Source organism: Zootoca vivipara, chromosome 4 (assembly GCF_963506605.1).
Source record: "Zootoca vivipara chromosome 4, rZooViv1.1, whole genome shotgun sequence".
Lineage (NCBI taxonomy): Eukaryota > Metazoa > Chordata > Lepidosauria > Squamata > Lacertidae > Zootoca > Zootoca vivipara.
The window spans coordinates 15,248,496-15,271,497 of record NC_083279.1 but is presented as its reverse complement, the minus strand read 5'-3'; the positions used below and the strand labels follow the sequence as shown (position 1 = coordinate 15,271,497).

At 43.9% G+C, this 23,002-nt stretch overlaps 1 protein-coding gene across 3 annotated transcripts; it reads left to right on the top strand.

Moving 5' to 3' along the window:
- Positions 1-14,793: 14,793 nt before the first annotated feature.
- On the top strand, positions 14,794-22,154 carry DHPS (deoxyhypusine synthase). 3 transcript variants are annotated; one of them, XM_035116367.2, is made up of 11 exons: positions 14,794-14,991; positions 15,249-15,287; positions 16,513-16,743; positions 17,812-17,976; positions 18,319-18,440; positions 19,068-19,164; positions 19,575-19,661; positions 20,053-20,158; positions 20,365-20,468; positions 21,247-21,372; positions 21,522-22,154. In XM_035116367.2, exons 3-11 carry the CDS (start codon positions 16,540-16,542, stop codon positions 21,615-21,617), a joined length of 1,107 nt encoding a protein of 368 aa, XP_034972258.2. In that variant the 5' UTR covers positions 14,794-14,991; positions 15,249-15,287; positions 16,513-16,539; the 3' UTR covers positions 21,618-22,154. The 3 variants fall into 3 exon arrangements, with proteins under 3 accessions (XP_034972258.2, XP_034972257.2, XP_034972259.2); XM_035116366.2 differs by lacking the exon at positions 15,249-15,287; XM_035116368.2 differs by lacking the exon at positions 14,794-14,991 and having other exon boundaries at positions 15,005-15,287.
- The last annotated feature ends 848 nt before the right edge of the window (positions 22,155-23,002 follow it).

Genomic DNA, 23,002 nt, shown 5'->3' with positions numbered 1-23,002 from the left:
GCTTATGGAAAACTATATATAACCTACAGCATTTTTTTTCTTTTTTTTTCAGGACAGCTGACAGGCATTTAAAGAGAAAAAAACAATTAGTTTCAAATGGCCTCCAGCGTCATGTTATTAGCACGCTTTTCTCTGTCTTCTCTCTCTCTCTTTTATAATAATAATAATCTTGTTATGGCAAATATGTAAAAGAAATCTGCTTGGAGCATACATTTAGATAATGAATCTTGCTGCTGCTTCTGCAACAAACATGAATCTTTGTGTGTGTCCCCACCCCCCACTACAAATACAGCATTAGGGGAACATTTGCTCTCTCATTTTGCCACAGTATGCCTCTCAGTGGAAATATCGGAATTAAAAGAAAAAATTACAAATAATAATAAGAAAGGTTTACAGCTGAGATGCTCACAAGCCATATCTAATAGTCTGCCTTGGGAATAATTACTGGAAATGGGTATCCAAGGGCAATAATTGTCTTCCACTGTGAATTAGGGATGCCACAGGTGGTGTTAATCACTTGGAATGTATTGGAGGAGAACAGCAGCCCAGGCAGAAGGCTGCATCAGCTTGATTTGTGGAAGTATTGTTGCCGGACGCTTCAAACATAAATTGACTGCATGGTAGCGATAACACACATTCAAGTTGCCATAAGGAAACAAAAGGATGGGAATATAAATGGGGGAAAGGCAGGTTTTATTTTCAGTCTTGTGTCCGATTCAGAGTTGTATGGAGAAGGGGGTTAAACCAGAGCTTAGTTAGATTTTTTATGTGCAAATATGGAGGGGGGGGGGAATCTCTAGCCACCCTCTCACCCAGGAAGGATGTGGTAAAAGGGCTATCTGGGGGACTGGCAGGACTAGACTTCAGCTCCAGTTCTGCAAATACAAACCAGCAGGAATCCCAGCCTGGCCACATGCAGCGTGTATGGCCCTAGCACCGAAATTTGTGGGTACCTGGCTCCTTCAGAGGGGATTTTGTGGGTGCCCGGGGACCCAGGACCCCATGGAGTTAGCACCCATGCAGACCCTCCAAGTGTCACTATTTTCCAGGGACATTCCTGGATTTACAGTTTCTGGTTTGATCCAGGAATGTCCTGCTTTTCCTTAGGGTGTCCCTTGTTCACCAGAGAAATCTTGGAAGGTATGGTAGGACATTCCTATTTACATCAGAGAAATGATCTGACCCCCTGAGCCATCTGAAGGCTTGGGGGAAGTTTTTTAATGTTTACTGTTTTATTATGGTTTTATATACGTTGGAAGCCACCCAGAGTGGTTGGGGCAACCCAGTCAGATGAGGGGTATAGAAAGTAAAAGTTACAGGTAGGTAACCGTGTTGGTCTGATGTAGTCAAAACAAACAAAAATCCTTCCAGCAGCACCTTAGAGACCAACTAAGTTTGTCATTGGTATGAGCTTTCGTGTGCATGCACACTTCTTCAGATACACTGAAACAGATAGATAGTAAAATTATTATTATTATTAATGAATAGGACATCCTTATTTTCATCAGAGAAATGTTGGAGGAGATGCATATAGAAATATAGGATTGCATGCAAGGTTAGTTCCGCTCACAGTAGAATCTTTGAAATGAATAGAAACGGCTATTCATATGAATAGACATGGCTATTGATAGGGACCCAGGTGGCGCTGTGGGTTAAACCACAGAGTCTAGAGCTTGCTGATCAGAAGGTCGGCGATTCGAACCCCTGCAACGGGGTGAGCTCCTGTTGCTTGGTCCCAGCTCCTGCCCACCTAGCAGTTCAAAAGCACATCAAAGTGCAAGTAGATAAATAGGGACCGCTCCGGCGGGAAGGTAAACGACGTTTCCGGGCGCTGCTCTGGTTCGCCAGAAGCGGCTTTGTCATGCTGGCCACATGACGTGGAAGTTGTCTGTGGACAAACGCTGGCTCCCTCGGCCTATAGAGCGAGATGAGCGCCGCAACCCCAGAGTCGGACACGACTGGACCTGATGGTCAGGGGCCCCTTTACCTTTACCTAGCTTAGATCACCCTCACTTATCTGAAGAGCAGGTCTTGTGTATTAAATAATAAAGTATATCTATGCATGTAGAGAATCTTTTGCTGAGCATCAGCAGGTTGACCCCATTCATGATTAAGGAACAGGGCTTTCTTTTAGATTCGATGTGAGCTTAGGCCTAAGCCCCAGCAACTCTTTTTTTAAAAAGAAAAAGAAACTGAGCATAGCTGTCACCATATCGGTTCAGCATTTGGGGAACTGAGTCTTCCCCCACCAAAACTGTTGGGAATCCTTTGAAAGCCCATGGTAGTATTCTAGCGTTATCACTAAACTCAGTACCTACCTGCTCACTCTCTTATCATAGCATTGTAGTGCTGGAAGTGACCCTGGGGGTCACTTCCGACCACTTCCACTATGCAAAGCCATACCCTTTCCTCTTCAGAATAGAGCATCTAGCCAACTGATAAGCAGAATAGAAGGACTGTTGCTACTTTCTATGGCTGTCTTCATTGATTGCTGTATTTACGGAAAGTTTGGCTAGATAAGCATGTTGTATCTGCAGCATGCAGAACATCTATGTGTCTCGTATCTGATAGTGAGTGTAGCGTTTAAGCTTACCCCTGTCATCTTCCTGATTAATGATCACCTCGATGCCTTAAATTTGACACCATATTAAGAGAGGATTACACACAGAAGATAATGGTGCTCTGCAGTGTGAAATGATTAGTTTCCAATGTCTTTAAAAAAAAAATCAAATGCCTGTATCTTATCAGAACATACTGCAGCCCACAAAAATGAACCAGGTTTCAGAGATCAAGTGCTTTTGAAGATTTGCATTAATTCATACCTTTGGAAAAAATGACCTAAATCCAAATCATATAAATTCTAGATAAATCAATTACTCTGAAGACCCACCTAGAAACTTGCAATTGCTTAATAGTGCATATTCAAAAGTTTGTTTACATGACCTCAGACCCATTGATCTGCTAGATTGGCTTAAGATTGGCTCCTGTATCTGAAGCATGATCCTATGCGTGAGAAGTAAACCAAAGGAAGCTGATTCTCTCCTGCTTTTCAGGAAGCCTCAACACTTTCTGTACTTGCAGGGTTCCTCATTCCCCGATAACCTTTGTGCCCAATTGCTTCCAAAACATTTCTAAGATGCTGCTCAACACATCTTTTCCCGACTATTTTTCATGGCTGTCAGCTGATTAATCAGCTACTCTTTTTTATTTATCAGATGCCTTCCCCCAACTCCTCATAATAGGCTTTTAAGGCTTAACCCTTTAACATATCTGATTACTGCATTTTATTCTACAAAGAAACCTCAGGATAAGTTCCGTTATTAGGATAGAGAAGGAATAACCTGTGAATTCATAAAAACTAACACACTTTGTTTGAAATAATGATCATATTTCATATTTTCATTTTTTAAAATAACAGAATACTATTGAAAATGTTTTAGCATTGTGTTAGGGGGTGGGGATAGCCCCCCCCCCTCAATAAATAAAATGTTTTTATTGCGGACCTTGTGCCATTAGTCATTCATCAAGTGAAAGTTTTTTTTCTGGCATTACTAGTGGCACGAAGTCTGCAATAAAAACATACATTTATTTAAATACGCACCACTAGACTTTGCAAGAGCTTGCCTATTCCAGAGGCAGTTGTTTTGGTGCCAGTATTTCTAATAAAATAGGAGGTCCTTTCAAATTGGTCTAAGGGATTGCTGCTAGATTCCTCTGCACTTTGGGGCAAGTAGGCACCATTTCCTCCTGTGCACCATCCATCCACCATCTTGATTTATTCTCCTGCCACTATTCTCCTGCCCACGGCAATTGGGGAGACCCGACGCTCCCTTTGGAGGTCTGCCTCTTGCCATCTACACCATACCCTCTTTCCAATGGAAATAGGGACGTCCTATTCCATAGTAGTAGTAATAGTACTGCAGCAGCAGCAGCAGTAGTAGTAGTAGTAGTAGCAATGTTATTTATACCACACCCAACTGACTTGGTTGCCCCAGGAAATCTTGTATAATTTATTACATAAAACATAATAAAACATAAAACATTAAAAAAAAACCTTCCTCATACAGGGCTGCCTTCAGATGTCTTCTAAAGGTTGTACAGTGGTACCTCAGGGTACAGACGCTTCAGGTTGCAGACGCTTCAGGTTACAGACTCCGCTAACCCAGAAATAGTACCTCGGGTTAAGAACTTTGCTTCAGGATGAGAACAGAAATCACTCGGCGCCGGGGCAACAGCAGCGGGAGGCCCCATTAGCTAAAGTGGTACCTCAGGTTAAGAACAGATTCAGGTTAAGAACGGACCTCCAGAACGAATTAAGTTCTTAACCCGAGGTACCCCTGTATAGTTACTTATCTCCTTGGTTTGGGGGCCGCATAACCATACCCTCCATCATTTCTCTGATGAAAATAGGGATGTCCTAAGAAAAAGTGGGACATTCTGAGATCAAATCAGAAACTCTGGAAAACAGGGTTTGCAACACTCTGCCCAGGTTGGGATGTTGATCTGGACATCCTGGGTTGCAAGCAGAGCTCTGGTTGGCATCTCTATCCTTGACCTGCCTGTTCTTTGAATCCACCAGTGGCCTTACATTTTATTTAGCCCGGTGCATGCTCATGCTTGAAGCATCTGCGATAAATTTTCAAGTCATGATTCCTTCACCACACCTCAATTGAAAGGCAATACCCATGAGTCTAAGGGCATATTTTCTACTAATGTCTTCACATCCCTAAGAATACGGTAGGAAGCTGAATGCCTGATAAATAAATGATATGTGCAGAACAGAGCGCTCCTTGTACCAAGCAAGAAAACACTGCATATCATTAAACATTAAGTGTAACTCCATGTTATCTTATTCTTTCAGCTGAGGATGACAAAAGATTGACATGCCCTTAAAGCAAAACAGATAGTGCTAGGTGGCCCAAGAAATTAAGGGCATTACACCAGACAGCTGTATTGCTCCCCCAACCACCGCTATCTTTTAAGCTTTCTTTATAATGGATAGGTTATCCGAGTATCTTAGTAGAAAAGGCTGGGGTAGGGGAAGTAGCTTCTGGCTGTTAGACAGATATTCCTAGGTTATATTCCCAGCAGAATAAAGAGGTTCTGCTGCATTGCTAACTAGATCATTAATAACTCTAGTTTTGACAGCAAAAACCACAGAGATGCAGCAAATATATACATTCCAACTTTCTGTATTTATGAAAGACAAACCCTATTTTTTGGGTACCTGTCCAAAGTAAATCACTGTCCCCAGTTTACCTTCTGGGGAGACTTTGAGGATGTCTTTTTTTAAAAAAAGGAGGTGTCCACATTTATTTATATTTATTCATTCAATTTATATCCTGCCCTTCCTTCTCAAAGGAGCCCAAAGAGGAAAACATGCCAATATCTTGTTTAGAAAATTATAGAAACAGTTAAAAACATTCTAAAAACAGTTATCTCACAGTTGCCGTGGAAAATGTCTTTCAGCCACCAAATGTCTACATAAAGAGGAACGATGTAAAATTTCTCCTGAGAGTCAATGAGGGAGGTAGGCACACCCCACCAGGATGGCAAGTGGACTTCACAAATGGAGAACCACCACTAAAAAGGCCCTGTCACAGGTCAATGGTAATCCAGATAGTTCCTGGTGACGGTAGTGCTGTCACCCCAGCTTTTTCTACTAAGATAAGGCTCGGATAAGGCTCACCTGCTAATAATAGGGTCCGAAATAGTTGTTCTTTAAGCTGTTTATGGCTTCATAAAGTGAAACGTGTCTTTCATTCTTGATAAATAATTCCCTTGCACCACTTCCTTTCTCACAGAAACATATTGCCAATAACGCTCCCAGTATCGCTAAGCATGCCAAAAGAAGTAAAACCCATTCCATAAAAGCATCTCTATAAGGTAGGTAGACTTTTCTTAATACTACAATTTTCATAGGGGGGAAAAACCCACAAATAATCCATCCATATAAATGATCTAGAGTCCTTTATAACATTGTTACCTCTGTGTATAACATGCAGAATAAAAACACAATTACTTTCTCATCTGATCATGGCGCTTGATCAAGCCTTGAAATTTCATCAACAATAAAGAGCTTGTCCATTCTGAATTTTAAAAGATAAATTCCTTAACCATAAAATGCTTTCAGATGCAAAATAAAATGTTTTATTTTACACAACTTTCACACCCAATTCTAAACTGCTTAGAAATTAACCGAATTGTCTGAAGACACAGTAATAACCTCAGTCTTGTTACACCCTTCGTACATAGTAATGCCAGTAAAGGTAGTCTTGGGACTCAGCTATATTATAAAGAGTTTTATATGGATTCTAACACTGTGGCACCAGATGGTGTTGTGGAGCCCCGTCTTTCATCAACGTGATTTCCCATATTAAAGTTTACGTTTTCCTGAAACACTTTTTTGATGTGTCTAGATCCAGCCTTTATGGTATCATTCCAATCAAGTTGCATGTTTCCTCCCAAGAAGTACAAAGGTGATATTTAACATGCTGGTGCTCATTGTTCGCTGAAGTAGACGCTACACGTTAGAGCATATTAGTGTATCAATACATGGAGGTTAACCTTGCCGGTGATTTGGTTGGCTGCAACTGTTACGATTAAACTGCAACAGGTGGGGGAGACGAATTATTCTTGGTGTAGCTGAACATGTTCCCACTTTGATTGCAATGAAGCTGGGTAACAAGAGGAGGAATAAATTTCAGTTCTTGATAGGAGTGAAGGATATAGCTGGTTTGCAACCTTGACCATGTATTAAAGTTCAAAGAATAAGAGGCACTCAGGCAGAGGATCATAATTTGATATTTATTACACAATAATATATTGTGGAGGTCCTTAAAAAAGCATTAGATGTGTTCCCCAGGCTATTTATTTATTTTTATACCCGATTACAACTGGACAATATGAGATACCCAACAAAAGCAAACTACAATCTGGATAATGATTTAAAAATAAAACTCGGCAAAACAAAAGCCGATGAAGTAAAAATTGTCAATGCAGAACTCCAGGGTTTCTGTTTTATCATTATCATCACCCCGCCCTACCCTGTATGTTTCTCTTTGTACCAACAACACACCTGCCTTTAGCTTTGCTTTCTCCCTGCATATGTTGGCTCACTAGGCATTTATGGCTTTATGGTTGTTGATGCTTGAAGCAGTATTTTTAAAGTTGTCTTCTGTTTCTACATTCAGACCCACAAACATGTTGAAGGCTCATCGTAAATTGCATTGCGGGAAGAATGTGGTCTCTGAGTTGAACAAGTTTCCCCACCGTATGCTCTGGGGTGGGGAAACTTGTTCAACTCAAAAGACCACATTCCTTTGTGGGGAACCTAACAGGGATGCATGCCAGAGGTAGATGGGGCCAGAGGCAAAAGGGAGACTCTCCCGGAGTCTACCTTACATATCTATAGGCACCAAGCAAAAACATTCCTCTTCTCCAAGGCTGTTGGCGAATTATCAATCTATGGCCTTTTAACTTTTTGTTAACTATGCTATGTATTTGTGTTTTTGTATTATAAAGCATATTGTGATCCTCAGATGATGGGCAGCATAGAATTATTATTATTATTATTATTATTATTATTATTATTATTAATATTAAGGCTGGCAACACCAACCTTGCCATGTTGAAATCCACTGCAGACAACCACAGTGCCTATAGACTGACAGTCAGGTCGTGTATCCAGAGAGAAGAAACCCCATGACACATCTACAGCAGACCAACTGGACACCTTCATCTGGCCCAGCTGAAACAAAACATGTCTCTCCTCCTGTATCAGTCTCTACAACCACAGCAGGCACTGTAACCTCCCAACAGTTTGACTTCACCTCGAAAAGTGCATTTCCCCATTGTCACCAGAGACAGATGGATGCCAACCCCTTAGGGAGGAGCAATGGGTGCAACTCTGTACAACAGGCTGCACTCCAGCCACTCCAAAGTCAGAGGTTTCTGCACAGACACACCTTCATCATCCTCCCTGACAACAAAGGGGGCACTATCACAGTTCAAAGTTACATTCCAGCAAGGCGAAAGTGCTCTGTAGGGGAAAACCAGTAAGGGTTATGACCTGGGGAGAGGAAATAGCCTAAGGCAGGGAGGCAATAGGTTGGTGGCCTTCATGCATTTTGCAGTTTATTTGGGGTGGCGGAATATTAAAATGAAAATGAAAGGGGAGGTGACAAGCACTTCCTTCACCCATGGAGGGGGTGTGCTTGAAAGAGGTGCAGTTGGGCAGAAAGAGAAGTTATTATTTGTGCTTTGTGAGAGAGGATGTGCACTATGGCAGAGAAAGGAAGAGATATGTGTGGCTGTGTGTGAGTGAGATACCCCAATTCACATCATTTTAGGAATTAAACACTGTATATGCCATTCATTACCCTAAGGAGTGCCGTTTGGGATTTTAGAAGAGGCAAGGCCAGCTATGTCGGCGGGCGCATAGGAAACAAGAAGGCAAAATTAATTTAAGGTTAAAACATGAAAAGTAGCACATATTTTTAGAATCATTTGTGGCAATTATTTTCTTCACTCCATAATAACTATAGAAATGTTATCAGCGTACAACAACCTGGCACATTTGGAGAGAAAATGAGGAGGAAAGATTTGTGCTTCTGGCACTATAGATATGTAGCACCCAAGTTCAATTAAATTTAATAGTCTAACAATAGTCATAGAACCTATGCGCTGGCCAGAGATAAAGTTGCTCTTCGGGCAAAACCAGGAAGTCTGAAACACGGGAGGGGAATTGGTTTTCTCAAATGGCACCGGTCCTCTTTTTCTTTTATCATAAAAGTCTTTGCTCAGGGAAACCCTAAAAAACTATTTCTCGCTGTTGGTGGCTGCAGAAAGAAGGAAGATAATGGGGGGGGGAGGGTAATACCATTATACCTACCAGTCTAGAGAATTACAGGATTTTTAAAAAGCAAATACTGTGGATAAAACACAGATATTGTCTTACTTTAGACTTGGAAATTTTCTATTTCTAGTCCTTTCCGGCCCCCATCCACCTCCTCCGCCTATTTGCAAAGAGCCAACTCCTAGGTTTATTTTTGTGGAGAGCACAAACAGCAACTTCGCCACCCTGTGTTTACGCATTTGAGCTATTTGTGTGAAGAGCCCTCATGTGAAAAACAAAAGGTTAGACAGAGCCTCTCTCTACCTCAATAATTTATTCTGGCAACGATAGCATTCTTAATTTTGTTGCATCTAAAACACATGCAGTGCCACTACTGCAAATGTTTACATGGTTGCCATGGGAGAGACGGTTCCACAGAGCTCTTCACAGACCTGTTGGTGATACAGCCACTGGGTTCTGCTCTTGAGCAGTAAACCCAAGTCCTTCTCTGCAGGCAGAAGTGAACACCAGCCCCCTATTCTTCTCAGCATCTTGTGAAAACTTTTTCATGAGATGGCAGTCAGTTGGTGCAGCTTCCAGGCAGGCTTGAGCATCAGCATAACTCATCTTAGAAACTGGCTACTAGGCTGGTGACCACCAAGGCACAGTTGAGTCCAATTTACACTGTTGACTCCAATTAGCTTTTTAAAAGTAAATCATTAATGAATGTCAGTTTTTATCCTATCTTTCCTCCAAAGGGCTCAGGGTGGACTGAATTAAGGGTTGCCAACATGGTACCTCCAGGTGCCCATATGCCCCACAAAGCTCTTCCCTGGCACCCACAAGGTCACCTCTCACTGGTGAAGTTTGGCTTGAAAGAAGCATTTTATTGTAGCCATCAAAATAGTTTATGGTTTGTGCTTGGTTGTTATTTGGGTGTGGTGCCCATGATTTCCCCCAGTTTGGACCCAGGGGTTCAAAAAGTCTGGCAGTCGCTGGCATATATAGTTCAATTTTCCCTCTCACGACAGTCCTTTGAGATAATGCTAAGCCGAGAAATAATGGCTGTTTGGTCTAAGATTTGTGGTTGAGTAGGGATTTGGACACAAGTTTCTTCCCCAACCCAAGAATCTAACCCACTGTACCGCTTTGGTTCTCTGGTCAAGCCGATGAGGCAATAAAAATACTTCCCTCCAATTTCACTTCTGCCTGTGACCTGCACAACACTTAGCAAACCCAAAAGGATGCCCTGGCTTTCTGTCTCCAACCCCACCTAAATTATCCAATCCTTGTTCTTTTCATGTCCCCAGGCCTCTCTCTGGCACATCAAGACGACATCTTCTCTCATTCCCACGGGTGTGCACCTTGTTGCAAAAGACTGACCCTCTCCCTGACGGAACGTGTGGCGGCATGGAGTGGGGACACAGCATAAGGCCATTTCCTTCTTTCATCAACATGGAGACACAAGTTTGGAGAAAGAAAGCTCTTAGAGGATAAATGCTTCCCTTAGAAAGGCAAAATACAGTAAACCACAGCTGTCACAGCCGTATTCGCCTTATATCATTCCCAGCACATGTCAACAAGGGATTGTAGAAAAGGATTTCCCCCAAAGATCCGAAAATATGGTCATATTTGTAAAAGTTTTCAGTCGCTTTCATTCATTCATCTTTCTTTTCCCCCAACCTGTGGATAGACCCTCAGAGTTAAGGCCAACCCGTTTGCTTTCTCGGGAGAGAAGCAGAATATATTTTTGGACATGTTAGCAGGGAACCCCTTTCATGGGGTAGGAACTGCTTAGAACTTCTATTTCTGTGCAACCTTGATTAGATGATAAAACACCCACCCACCTAGGGGTGTAAAGCACAGCAAATTATTTTTAATAAGTGCCACCTAAGTAGTAACAGATGACTCTCAAGGTAAACTTTAACTGTCAGTGTTCTCTTTTATTAACAGCTTCTAAGAAGTTTCCAATCTTCTTAGAGCTAGCCTAAATGGAACTCTACCTCTTACTGAATGAAAAGGTATTAGCACACCCCTGTAAACTGAAAAAGAGCAAAACTTATGAATGCCCCATTTTTGCTTTGTTTTAGTTTGCTTCTTTGTTGCTATAGTTGTGTTTGTTGTGTTGATATAAACTAAAAGCAAAACACACTCTCTATATACATACATACATACATACATACATACATACATACATACATACATACCTGCTATTCATATCATGTCCTATTTGTTGATTACAGGGGTGCAAATTCCATAATTTGTTGAATGCAGAGAAAAATACATTATTTACTAGGTGTGAGAACCATTTCTTCTAATGGGCCTGAAAGCAAGTGGGATGCACATACTGCCTGCGGGTCTTTCTCACGTAAGGAGTTTTAAGGGAGAAAGCGCAGTGGCATTTTCAATACTGATTTACTGTTGCATTAATGTTTCGCAGCCTCCTTACATCACATACATGAACCAAATTATGAAGATGGACAGCACACGCAGAAATGAATTGAGCACACTGACGGATAAACGAAGCTGACAAGGTGACAGTAACCCTGGCTCTCCAATGTGACAATTCCCAACAGGTATATATCACACATTCATCACCCGAGTTCCTCTCCCAATCTACAGCTGCCTCCTAGCTTTAAGGAGGAAGGATTGTTGGTGGCAGCTTTTTCCATTGCCTTATCTCTTCCCCCTAGATAAAGAATCGCTGTCGGGATGAGATAAAGGCTGCAAACCACTTCTGCACATATTTTTCAAAACAGGGAAGGAGGGCAGCAGACAAATTTATTAAGAATAAACTTCCCTTTTACTAACAGTGCTTTTTGTGTCTGGTGGTGCTCACAGATGCAGAGTACCATTAGTTCTTTTCCTTTTTCGCTGCCCATGGCAGCCATTTTGTGCTGGCACCCATCATTGAGATATGAGTACTGGCCACGTAATTCCGTACTAAAAAAAAAGCACTGCTTACTAATATTATTGTTGTTGTTGTTGATGATAAGTTAAGGCAATAGGTTTACTAGAGTGAAAAGACACTGAAAAGGACAGGAAGTCAAAATTATGTAGTAAATTTATACTAGGAAGACTTGCATTCTGTTGTTGGAATTTTGTTCTGATAAGTTTGATTTATAGATAATGTGTCTTGGATGTATGGATGCAATTACGGATAATAAAGCATTTAAAAAATCACTGAAGCACTGCTTACGTCTAGGGGAAGCCCCAACACAAAAGTATATGGTTTTGATCCTGGAGGAAAAGAATAACATCCTGGACATTGAAGGTGCAATCCAAACTGCACTGGGGCTTAACATAGCCAAAGGCCTGTCAGTCATTCTGGCAGGGGGGGGGGCAGGGAAGAAAGTCAAATATGCACGCCAACCTAGAGCTGGTACAAGAATCAGGTCTATACATACCGGTAGGACCCAGCTCCTTTTGACTGAGGTGCTTCCAGACAGCATATTTGAGCATTTGTTTGCAGGGAGATTAGACAATGTTGGCTATTTAATGAACATTATTTCTGATGGTTTGAGGGTAAGAAAGATGCCCTTGAGCCAAATGAAATGTTATCCCACACATTCCAGTACATTTCCTCACCACTTCCTTTATTGCACAAAGTCTGGTGTTTGGGGAAAGCAGGCTTGTTGAGCAAGACTTATCAATTAAATATAACTGCACAACCTGAACATTGCCAGTAAGTGAATACTACCTGGACATATTGAGTCCCTAAGAACCCTAGATCACAAACTCATTCTGGCTGCACCAGGAAGTGCTGACCCTAACATGGTATGTACACAATAATTATGTGCTTATGTCTTATTTCCCAAACACCAAAAAGGTAGGCACTAAACACAGATGAGGGTTTCGAACTTCAGCTGCTGAGTACAGCATCAAATAGAAACCGCAGCAAGATATCCAAAAAGAATGCACTAGCTAGGACCGAGGAAATAAACAAGTCAATCTATACCACAATGAATAGGGAGAGGTAAGTTCTCCAAGGTAAGATGCTAAATCAGAGCAACAAGTTATGACGGCAAAACTAATATTACACAAACGTTAACCAACTAATAATAATAATAGACACAGAAGGAGGCCATTTTCATTAACACTGTGGCATTGTGGGGAAGAGAGCATGTCTAGTTTGGTCTTGAGAAGGCTGACATAAGAAGCTGTGGAAGTGCCCACATTAGTTATCTTTTTTTCTGTGAGTGGAGTATCACCCTGTAAGTTTATATCTTACCTCTCCCTATTCATTGTGGTATAGATTGAATGTTGTTTATTTCATCGGTCCTAACTGGACAGGCCGTCTTTTTTTCTCCTTTAAGGGGCTTGGGGGAGAAAATCGGAAAGTGCAGGTGCAGTGCTGCATTGAGCTTCAAGTAAGGGCAGAAGTAGAATGGGTTGCGTAGAGATACCCTTGACTTCAGTGGGCATCTGAGAAGGTGCAGGCAGTACGTGGGCACTGGTGGTGGGGAGGCAAGGGAAGGATCTGTCTCCTTGGAGAACTGGAGTTAGAGGCCAGGTGGAGAGGATTTTGTTCGTTAATTGCAGTGCTTTTTCTATAAAAAAATGTTTAGGGGTACTCTCATTTTGACTAAAAAAAAATCACCATTTTATAGTTCAAACTGGGAAAAATAAACGCAGTAATTGGACAAAGTACAAAGATTCACAAAATGTTTAGGTGTGCATATCCCCACAAAAAAAACACACTAGTTAATTGCAATATAAAATGGTAGGGCAGCTCAGTCAGTAGAGAGCATGAGGCTCTTAGAACTGTAGAGTTGGAAGGGCCCCCGAGGGTCATCTGGTCCAACCCCTGCAAAACAGGAATCTTACACCCAACATATTTCCCTTCCAAATTTATGCTGTTGTATACAGAATTGTCCTTCCTTTAACCCCCTCTGAGAAACACAGTCATTCTATAGCAAGGGAAATCTGCATGTGAGAATGACTGACTTGGATGTAGCTGACATGGAAGCTGTGATCATATGGAGCAGAGAGTGGGTCCTCAGAGATCTCCTCACTTTCAGCTGAATGTGTGAAATGAACCTACCAATCATTGAATTGTTGAGTTGGAAGGGGCCCCAATGGTTATTTAGTCCAACCTCCCTGCAATGCAGAAATCCAAACCAAAGCATCCATGACAAATGGCCACCCAATCTCCGTTTGAAAACCTCCAATGGAGCAGAGTTTTAATCTCAGGGTCCTGGGTTCAAGCTCAATGTTGGACAAAAAGATTCCTGCATTGCAGGGGTTTTGACTATGTCCATTCGAGCTCTACAATTCCATGATTTGTGTGTTTGTATGTGAGACAAACGTCGGCTCCCTCAGTCTGAAGCAAGATGAAGCCACACCCCATAGTCACCTTTGCCTGGACTTAACCGTCCAGGGGTCCTTTACCTTACCTTTTACACACACACACACAATTTTAAGGTGTCACAAGGCTCCCCCCCCAGCTCACCTGAGTCGGAGGTGGTATTTCTGTTAGAAGGGTGAGTTGCACTTAGTTCTGAGGTGTTTGCACAGGCTGTTTTTGGACCACCTTTTTATGTTTTTAATACACACAGCGTACGTTTTAAGTTTATCATACATGGAACTCCAGTGTTCATTTGTCCAGGATAAGAAAATGGGCTAAAATCATCAACCCACTGAGCTGTAGTTCAAGCTACGCCACAGTCACCAGAGGCAAAGTTTGTTCCATAAAGGGATATCTGTATGCAACAGCATAAATTTGGAAGGGGGGGAAATGTTGAGCATAAGATCCTTGCTTTATAGGGGGTTGGACCATTGCCTTCACTCCCCGCGACCCACGCACTGCCCGCACTTTCTCAGATGCCCACGGAAGACAAAAGTATCTCTAAGCAGCCCATACCACTTCCGCCCTTACTTGAAGCTCGCCGTCGACGCAACGCTGCGCCTGCGATTTCCGATCTGCGCCCCGCCCACTTCCTTAAAGCAGAAGAAAAAGGAAAGAAAAAAGACGGCCTGTCCGAACGCCGAGCCGCGCGAGCGCCTCCCCCTCCCGCCGCCGGCGTTTAACCCCTTCCGCTCCCCTGCGTCGCCATGAGGGGATTCCCGCGGCATCTCCGTGAGGCGGCGAGGAGAGCGCCTGCGTAGAACCAGCGGAGAGGAGACCATTGGTTGGTCGGCCCCTGCTCTATGAGGTAAGGCCGCCGTTCCCTTCGCGCGCCGTCCTGCTCCCGGCCCCGCCGCGTGAGGGGCAGAAGGGGCCTCCTCGCAACCCAGCGAGGAGAGCCTTCAATACTCCTCCTGACCGGGGAACATGGCGCTAAGCAAGCCTACCCTGTGGTGACAGGAGTCTTTTAAGTTCCCTGTCTTTCTCTCCCTTCTCTCTTTCTCTCACCCACACACCCCCTTCCGTAATATTTGGAACCGACCCTGGGCATTATGCCGGAGGCAGCAGCGGCAGAATTCCGGGCTGTACCACTTCAGGTCGCAGGTGAGCCCCGCCTTGCGCTCCCGCCCCAGGCGCATGCGCGCGCTGCCGCAAACGAGGCCGGCGCATCGGGAGTCCGGTTTGCCAAAGCGACGGGCGGTCTGGGTGGGGCAATAGCTGCGTTGTGGGCGGGGCCGGGAAGGTGCTTATTTGCATTTCTTTTTTCCTCCTGCTTTGAATGTATCTGTTGGACGGCATCCCAGGGGTCATCTGGACCAGCCCCCTGCAATGCAATAAAGTTGTTGTTATTAATATTCATTTAATAATAATAATACTTTATCATCATATAATAAAAATTCTTCATCTTTTAATAATAATAATTCATCATCATCATCATCATCATCATATTATTATTATTATTATTATTATTATTATTATTATTCAGTATTAGTTGGCATCCCTCTGACAATAAAGGAGTGCACTTTTGGGGGTGAAGTCAAAATGTTGGAAGGTCATTTAACCCAACTCCCTGCAATGCAATAAGGATTAACAAAAGCACCATGTTGTTGTCAGCATGAGCACTGTGGTTGGGGTTGCAGTACTGGTCATGCTCTTACATCGCGTCCTGCCGCTGCTGGCCAAGAGTTTGAACCGCTGTCTGTATTTTTGCTCAACTGGGAAGAATTGTCCAGGGACATTCTACATTGTGGTGGTGTGGGGAACGAGCCTTTCCAGAGTACTTGAAGTTGACAGATGGTGAAAATTGCTGTTTCCCCAGCGTTTGAAACTCCCATTGTTCTACACGCATTTTGCAACAGGGAATTTCATTAACGCGAGTAGTTTCTGAGCTCTGGGCGCAGTACTGCACCTAAGATTTTGGATTAAAACTGCAGAGTGGAAGAAAAGGAGGGCCCTTTTCTGCCTCCCCGCTTCCAGCTCCTCTCTAAAGACAGGAGAAGAGACCCTTTTAAGAATATTAGGGCGGTGGGCGGGGAAAGGACTAGACCATGTGAAAAATGAACATAATATTTTAGCTGTAGTTCATGCATTTTCAGCTTTGTATCCTTGTTATTAAAAAAGCGTGCCTAGACATTCCATTGTTGTGCCCATAACCTAGGTTAATGTGCCATTTAGCTCCCAGCTTTCATATCTCAGTTTCTAAGACTTGTGTTTCCCTTTTTTGGAAGGGCAGAAATTTTATCACTAAGATTCTGTAATACTCACATGGCAAGAAGTTTTGAAAGCATGCTTTTTCAGGAGTCTTCTTAATTAACGATCTTTGTCCTAGGGTGCCAGCCTCCCCAGTGTTCACCTGATGGAGAATGTGGCAGGCAGCCTACCCGCTGGGGCAGTGGCTGCTGTGCTGAAGCCCAGTGAGGGACTACCTGAGGGGAGCGTGACAGTGCATGGCTATGACTTTGACCGTGGATTAGACTATCATGCCTTGCTCCAGTCTTACCTCACCACGGGTTTCCAGGCTACCAGCTTTGGGCAGGCTGTGAACGAGATCAACCGCATGGTGAGTAGCCAGGATGAGTCCCGATGATGAGAACTGTGGTAGATCAGGTGGAAAGGAGGGAAATTGGGCTGGATCTCATAACTGTGGAGTTAGCTTGCTGCTTTGCTGCAGCACATAGAGGCCTCTATAAATTCCTGCATGTACGCTCTTGTGTACATCACCGCATTCTTCTCTGACACCAGTCATGTGTCTTGCACAAAGAGAGATAACACCCATCTACACATACAGTGCTAAGAGTTAGCCAACACTGAAGTTCAATACTTTTTTTACCCTTTCCCAGCAATAGTCCATAGTCCTATTTGCTCTAAGCCTTGGGTGTGAACAATATTTTATAAGTCTGAGCTGGTATGATGTTCATAAACATCTACAGTGATTGATAGGAAGTCCTATTTTGATTGAGAACACATAGTCAATATCTTTCGTGACTTCAAAAACTGCAGCTTACATTTATTTACTTTTCTGATGGTCAGGTTTTCTGATTTGAAGATAAAGTGGCAAAACCAGTATTTTTCTCCAAATCTGCATATTTTGTGCATTGATGCTTCACTCAGTTCTCTACACCATTCACCTGTTTTTGTATAGCTTCCTTCATATGTCACTAGCAAACTTCTTGTTGCTTGTACCTAGCTATTTAGGGCGGTGACGTACTAAACTTTGTGGTGCTGCCATTTAGTTCAATCCCAGTGGTGGTGGCACAATCACTAAACCACAAAGTTTAGTACATCACCGCCCTAAATAGCTAGGTACAAGCAACAAGAAGTTTGCTAGTGTGGTGTAGTGGTTAAGAGCGGTAGAGTCATAATCTGGGGAACCGGGTTCGTGTCTCCGCTCCTCCACAAGCAGCTGCTGGGTGACCTTGGGCTAATCACACTTCTTTGAAGTCTCTCAGCCCCACTCACCTCACAGAGTGTTTGTTGTGGGTGAGGAAGGGAAAGGAGAATGTTAGCTGCTTTGAGACCCCTTAGGGTAGTGATAAAGCGGGATATCAAATCCAAACTCCTCTTCTTCTTCCCTGCATTGTGTTGTTGTGCTGAAGCTTGATTCAGATAGTTGGGTTCTTCGTTGCAGATAGAAGCGAAGCTGACACCACTGGCAGAGGATGAAGGGAACCATGCTGACCTGAATCCCTGTTCCCGCCACCTAACAGGCTGTACAATCTTCTTGGGCTTCACTTCCAACCTCATCAGCTCAGGTGTCCGTGAGACCATCCGCTTTCTGGTGCAACACAACATGGTATTGTCCAAACCTGGGAGGTGTTTCCTTCTTCTGTATATCAAGGAAAAATCTCTCTTTTTTTGAGTTACATGGTTGGGAAAGGGGAGAGAAGAATCCTTGGTGTTCTACACCAATATCATTCTTGTCTCCCTGGTATGTTCTCATAAACATTGTATGCCATCTTCTGTTGGGCTGGAGAGAACATCAAAAGAACTACCTCCGCTTATGGGAAAGAGATACTGGCTACTGATGCTTCATGACTTAAGTATGGATTAACCCCTTTACAGAACTCCGGTCTAAAGATGCTCATAGCTCCAAATCTTGGCAAGCACTATAGCCTACATTATTTGGTTTGTATAGGTGGATGTGCTGGTGACCACAGCAGGTGGTGTGGAAGAAGATCTTATCAAATGCTTGGCACCCACTTACATTGGAGACTTCAGCTTGCGTGGAAAGGAACTACGACAGAGTGGGATTAACAGGTACCAGCAGGGGGTAGTGGGGAGGGGTCGGATGCGGGTGGCACTGTTGTCTAAACCACAGAGCCTCTTGGGCTTGCCGATCAGAAGGTTGGTGGTTCAAATCTCTGTGACGGAGTGAGCTCCCGTTGCTCTGTCCCAGCACCTGCCGACCTAGCAGTTTGAAAGCATGCCAGTGCAAGTAGATAAATAGGTACTGCTGCGGTGGGAAGGCTAACGGCATTTCCATGCGCTCTGGTTTCCGTCACAATGTTCTGTTGCGCCAGAAGCTGTTTGCTGGCCACATGACCTGGAAAGCTGTCTGGACAAACACCGGCTCCCTCGGGCTGAAAGCGAGAGGGGCAGCGCAACCCCATAGTCTCTTTTGACTGGACTTAACCATTCAGGGGTCCTTTACCTTTACCTGTAATGGGGAGGGATGATGATCTGATGGCCACCGTTGGGAAACAAGATTGGTGGGTTTTTTTGTGATCAGAGAAATTGATCCCTCTTGTGTCTCCTCTGATTTGTATGATCCAACCTGTCTCGTACTCTGCTGCGGGGAGGGGGATTGACTGTATGTTTTACCTTGTGAGGGAGCAAAGTCCCTAGCCAGGCTTTACTTCCCAGCTGTGTCCTCCTCTCCTCCAGGATTGGGAATCTGCTGGTGCCCAATGACAATTACTGCAAGTTTGAGGACTGGCTGATGCCAATCCTGGACCAGATGGTGACAGAGCAGGACACAGAGGTGAGAGCTGAAATGTTAGGAATGGTATGCCTTTGTGCTATTATTCTTTCTCCACTCCCCATGTATACCCCCCCCCCCAAATGTGGTAATTGCAAAAGACACTTGAGAGCTGTCTGCCGTGAGTTCTGTCTTTATCTTTGGAAATGGAAAAACTCATAGCATGCAAGAGGATGAAACAGTGACTGAGACATGTCTTACTCTATCTAGTGTGTGATCTCAATGCCATTCATTCTTTTTTCCCCTGCTAGTATTGTTGGGTTTCTTATCTGCTCCCACATAGAGGATTTTTCTTTTTCTTTGAAATTGCATATGTTAAGACTGTGCAGGTCCACACCGGATCTTAGCTTCCCTACCAATCTAGGGAGAAGTTGGCATGGTCTGAAGTTGTGGTCTGTCTCCCTGCTTTTCAGGGGGTGAAGTGGACTCCATCAAAGTTCATTGCTCGGCTTGGCAAGGAAATCAACAATCCCGAATCTGTCTATTACTGGGCACAAAAGGTAGGCTGAGGAAGTCTTCTGTGTTTTAAGTTCCATACCTCACCTTTTGTTAAGATTAGCTTCTAGTAACCTGGCTGAAATGCTGCTTGTTTCTCACTTCTGATGGGATGCCTGCCTTCCGCTCTTCGATCATTTGAGGGTCTGTCCTATGTATTTGATATGGCAGAGCCTATTATTTTGCTGGCTTCGCAGTCCCATTCATTTTCCAGCTGCTAGCCTTGACCCCTACCATCCAGCCATTAAGGCATAGTTCTGTATTTTGCATTTACTGCTTTTCTGCATTTCACGTCTGTCTCCCACTCCCACGCTCTGCCCTCCCTTCCAGGATACGTTAACTTCTGCCATATGAAATACCCACTTCCACTTATAATGCTAATTGTGTTCCTGGCAGAACAGCATCCCTGTACTGAGTCCAGCGTTGACTGATGGCTCTCTGGGGGACATGATTTTCTTCCACTCCTATAAGAAACCAGGCCTTGTGCTGGACATTGTGGAAGGTGAGCTGAGATTTGTGCAACATAAGTTGGTCTCTCCATGTTTTCTGTTATGTACCTGCCACTGGTTTCTACTTTCAGAGGAAGGGAGACAGCTAGTAGAATCTGTATGCTGTGTACCTGACATTCTGGGTCTACCACCACCCCCCAAAAGTATGACGCTGTTTGCTGTGCTGCTTGTCTAATACTTAATGTTATCTCTCTCTCAGATCTGAGGCTCATCAATACTCAGGCTATATTTGCCCGGAAAACAGGAATGATCATCTTGGGAGGAGGACTAGTCAAGCACCACATTGCTAACGCCAACCTCATGGTGAGGCAGATTGTGTAGTAGGAACAAATGCACTGTGCAGAAAGGCAGGGTTTGTTTGGGGTGGAAGATGTTGCAAAACCATGGGATGTGTTTGTAGAACAGGCGCATGGGTTGAGATAGCATGACGCTGCTTGCTTGCTTGCTGGCTTTGGGCATGGGGAGCTAATTCTAGATGCTGTTGAACTTCCATTAGCCTCAGCTGACATGGCCGGTGGTCAGCAATGAATTCATATGCTGCATAAGTCCTGCCAACGTATATAGGCTCATTGAACCTATTGAGCCTTGAGTGATTCACCCCCAAGGCACCCCATGCAACTTTCAAGAGCCTCCCAGGCTGAGCCCTGGAAGTTCCTGATATTTGGGGGAAGGGAGCCCATATTTCAGTAAATGAGTACACATTTTGCACACAGAAAATCTCTGGTTCAGTTCCTGCCATCTCTTTAAAAGGATATTGGCCACGAGGAAGGAACTTTGTATGAAATCTCATAGTGCTTTTGTGCTAATTGGACCACTCATCTTAAATTGATATGCTTTGTTTCCCCTTCCTCCTCCCCCCCCCCCCCGGTTGCAATTAAAAGATCAGTTAGAATAAAATAAATGGACCACTTGTCTTAAATTGATATAAGGTAGTTTTGTATATACATATGCACTTATCTCCAAGTCCAGATGTGGAACAGTTGTATTTGGTATCAGATTTGCCGTGCAAGCAGACCTTTGGTTACTACTGAGCCAATTCTGCTCCATATGCCTGATGTCTTCAATTATTGTACCTCCTCAGAGAAACGGTGCTGACTTTTCTGTATACGTCAACACGGCACAGGAGTTTGATGGCTCAGACTCAGGAGCTCGGCCTGACGAAGCAGTTTCCTGGGGGAAGATCCGCATGGATGCCAAGCCTGTCAAGGTACATGCGGGGAAAGGAGGGGACTGGCAGATCACGGTATTGGGAGGGGTGGGACATGGAACTTGCCATCGGCAAGACCAGTGAGTTTAAGAGTTAACAAATGAAAAGCTCTTGAGGAGAGACACTCTTCAGTATTCTTCTCTTGACAGGTTTATGCTGACGCTTCCCTGGTTTTCCCACTGCTGGTTGCGGAAACCTTTGCACAGAAACCAAATGCCTTTGCTCCAGAAAAGCAAAACGACTAAGTCGCGGACTGCTGCGTGCCCATGTTGTTCTCCCACATACCACTGCAGCTGCTGGCACCTGCACTGAGATTGTTTTGCAACAACTGTTTGGATGAATGGAAGGCAGTCGAACCATTAGCACGACATCATTCTCCTCCATGCTGAATAGAAGCTGAGCCCCAGTCTTATAGGCAGAAAGCAGCAGTCTGTTGCTTGCGTGTAATCGCAACCCATCCTCCTCATGAGCCTGCCGAGAGGATAGTGTTTCTCTCTTTTTGCTCTTGTAAGTCCTATACACTCGGAGACACTTGGTGATGTACCTGCGTCTCCAGCATGCTGCTTTCGTGATAGGATGGTCCTTGGATTCTGAAGTTGACTCCCCCCCCTCCCTTTTAACAACTGACCCAGCAGTATCTCTCTGTTCATGGCCTCCCTGCCCACTTCATTTTAATTCTTGGATTTTCTTCTCTGTCTCTTTTATTTACTGATATGACGTGTGTCCATCTGGAATCTGCTTGAGGTCCCCCAGCCCCCAAATAAACCACTGTAGTCTTTAAATGTATGTTGAGTGCTTTTTTTTTTTTGCTAGAGTTGGCATCCTGTGCCCCAAACTCAACTATTAAAGGCTTGCTCTTCTGTGGGCCTTATAACTACAAGGAAAGGCTAAAGAAAATCAGAGCAGTAGCTGGAATCTTCCCACTGAGGAGATTTTTTTATTTATTGAAAGATGAGTTCCAGTTTGGATATACCATTGAAAGAAATGAATTGCATTGCCGGTTGACTTGAGCCTCAAAGGACATTCACACCTGTACATTAATTCAAGTTGACAGTGGTGAAGGGACTGTAGCTCACGTGTGGTGAACTTGCTTTGTAATCACAAGATCCTAGGTTCGGTTCTTAGAGGTAAAGGGACCCCTGACTGTTAAGTCCAGTCGTTGACGACTCTGGGGCGCTCATCTTGCTTTACTGGCCAAGGGAGCCAGCGTTTGTCCACAGACAGCTTCTGGGTCATGTGGCCAGCATGACTAAGCTGCTTCTGGCAAACCATAGCAGTGCAAGGAAATGCCATTTATCTACTTGCACTTTGACATGCTTTCAAACTGCCAGGTTGGCAGGAGCAGGAACTGAGCAACGGGAGCTCACCCCATCGCGGGGATTCGAACCGCCAACCTTCTGATCAGCAAGCCCTAGGCTCTGTGGTTTAGACCACAGCACTACCCGCATCCCGTTCGGTTCTTAGCATTTCATTTAAAAGGTTCTGAGATAGTGTTGCCCAAGGACATAGAGTGTCACTGTCAGTCCAATTACATGGTAGTGAGAGAAATGGACCGATGGTTTGTATGGTATGCAGTTTGTATAGTTAGAACTACTTTCATAAATTGGATGTGCATCCAAAATGCATATCG

Bases quoted from the DNA above. Each gene is read 5' to 3' on its own strand.
- DHPS (XM_035116366.2), top strand. From the start codon at position 16,540: ATGGAGAATGTGGCAGGCAGCCTACCCGCTGGGGCAGTGGCTGCTGTG. The intron at 17,977-18,318 runs GTATTGTCCAAA...TGGTTTGTATAG, and splicing joins TTCTGGTGCAACACAACATG to GTGGATGTGCTGGTGACCAC. The intron at 20,159-20,364 runs GTGAGCTGAGAT...TCTCTCTCTCAG, and splicing joins TGTGCTGGACATTGTGGAAG to ATCTGAGGCTCATCAATACT.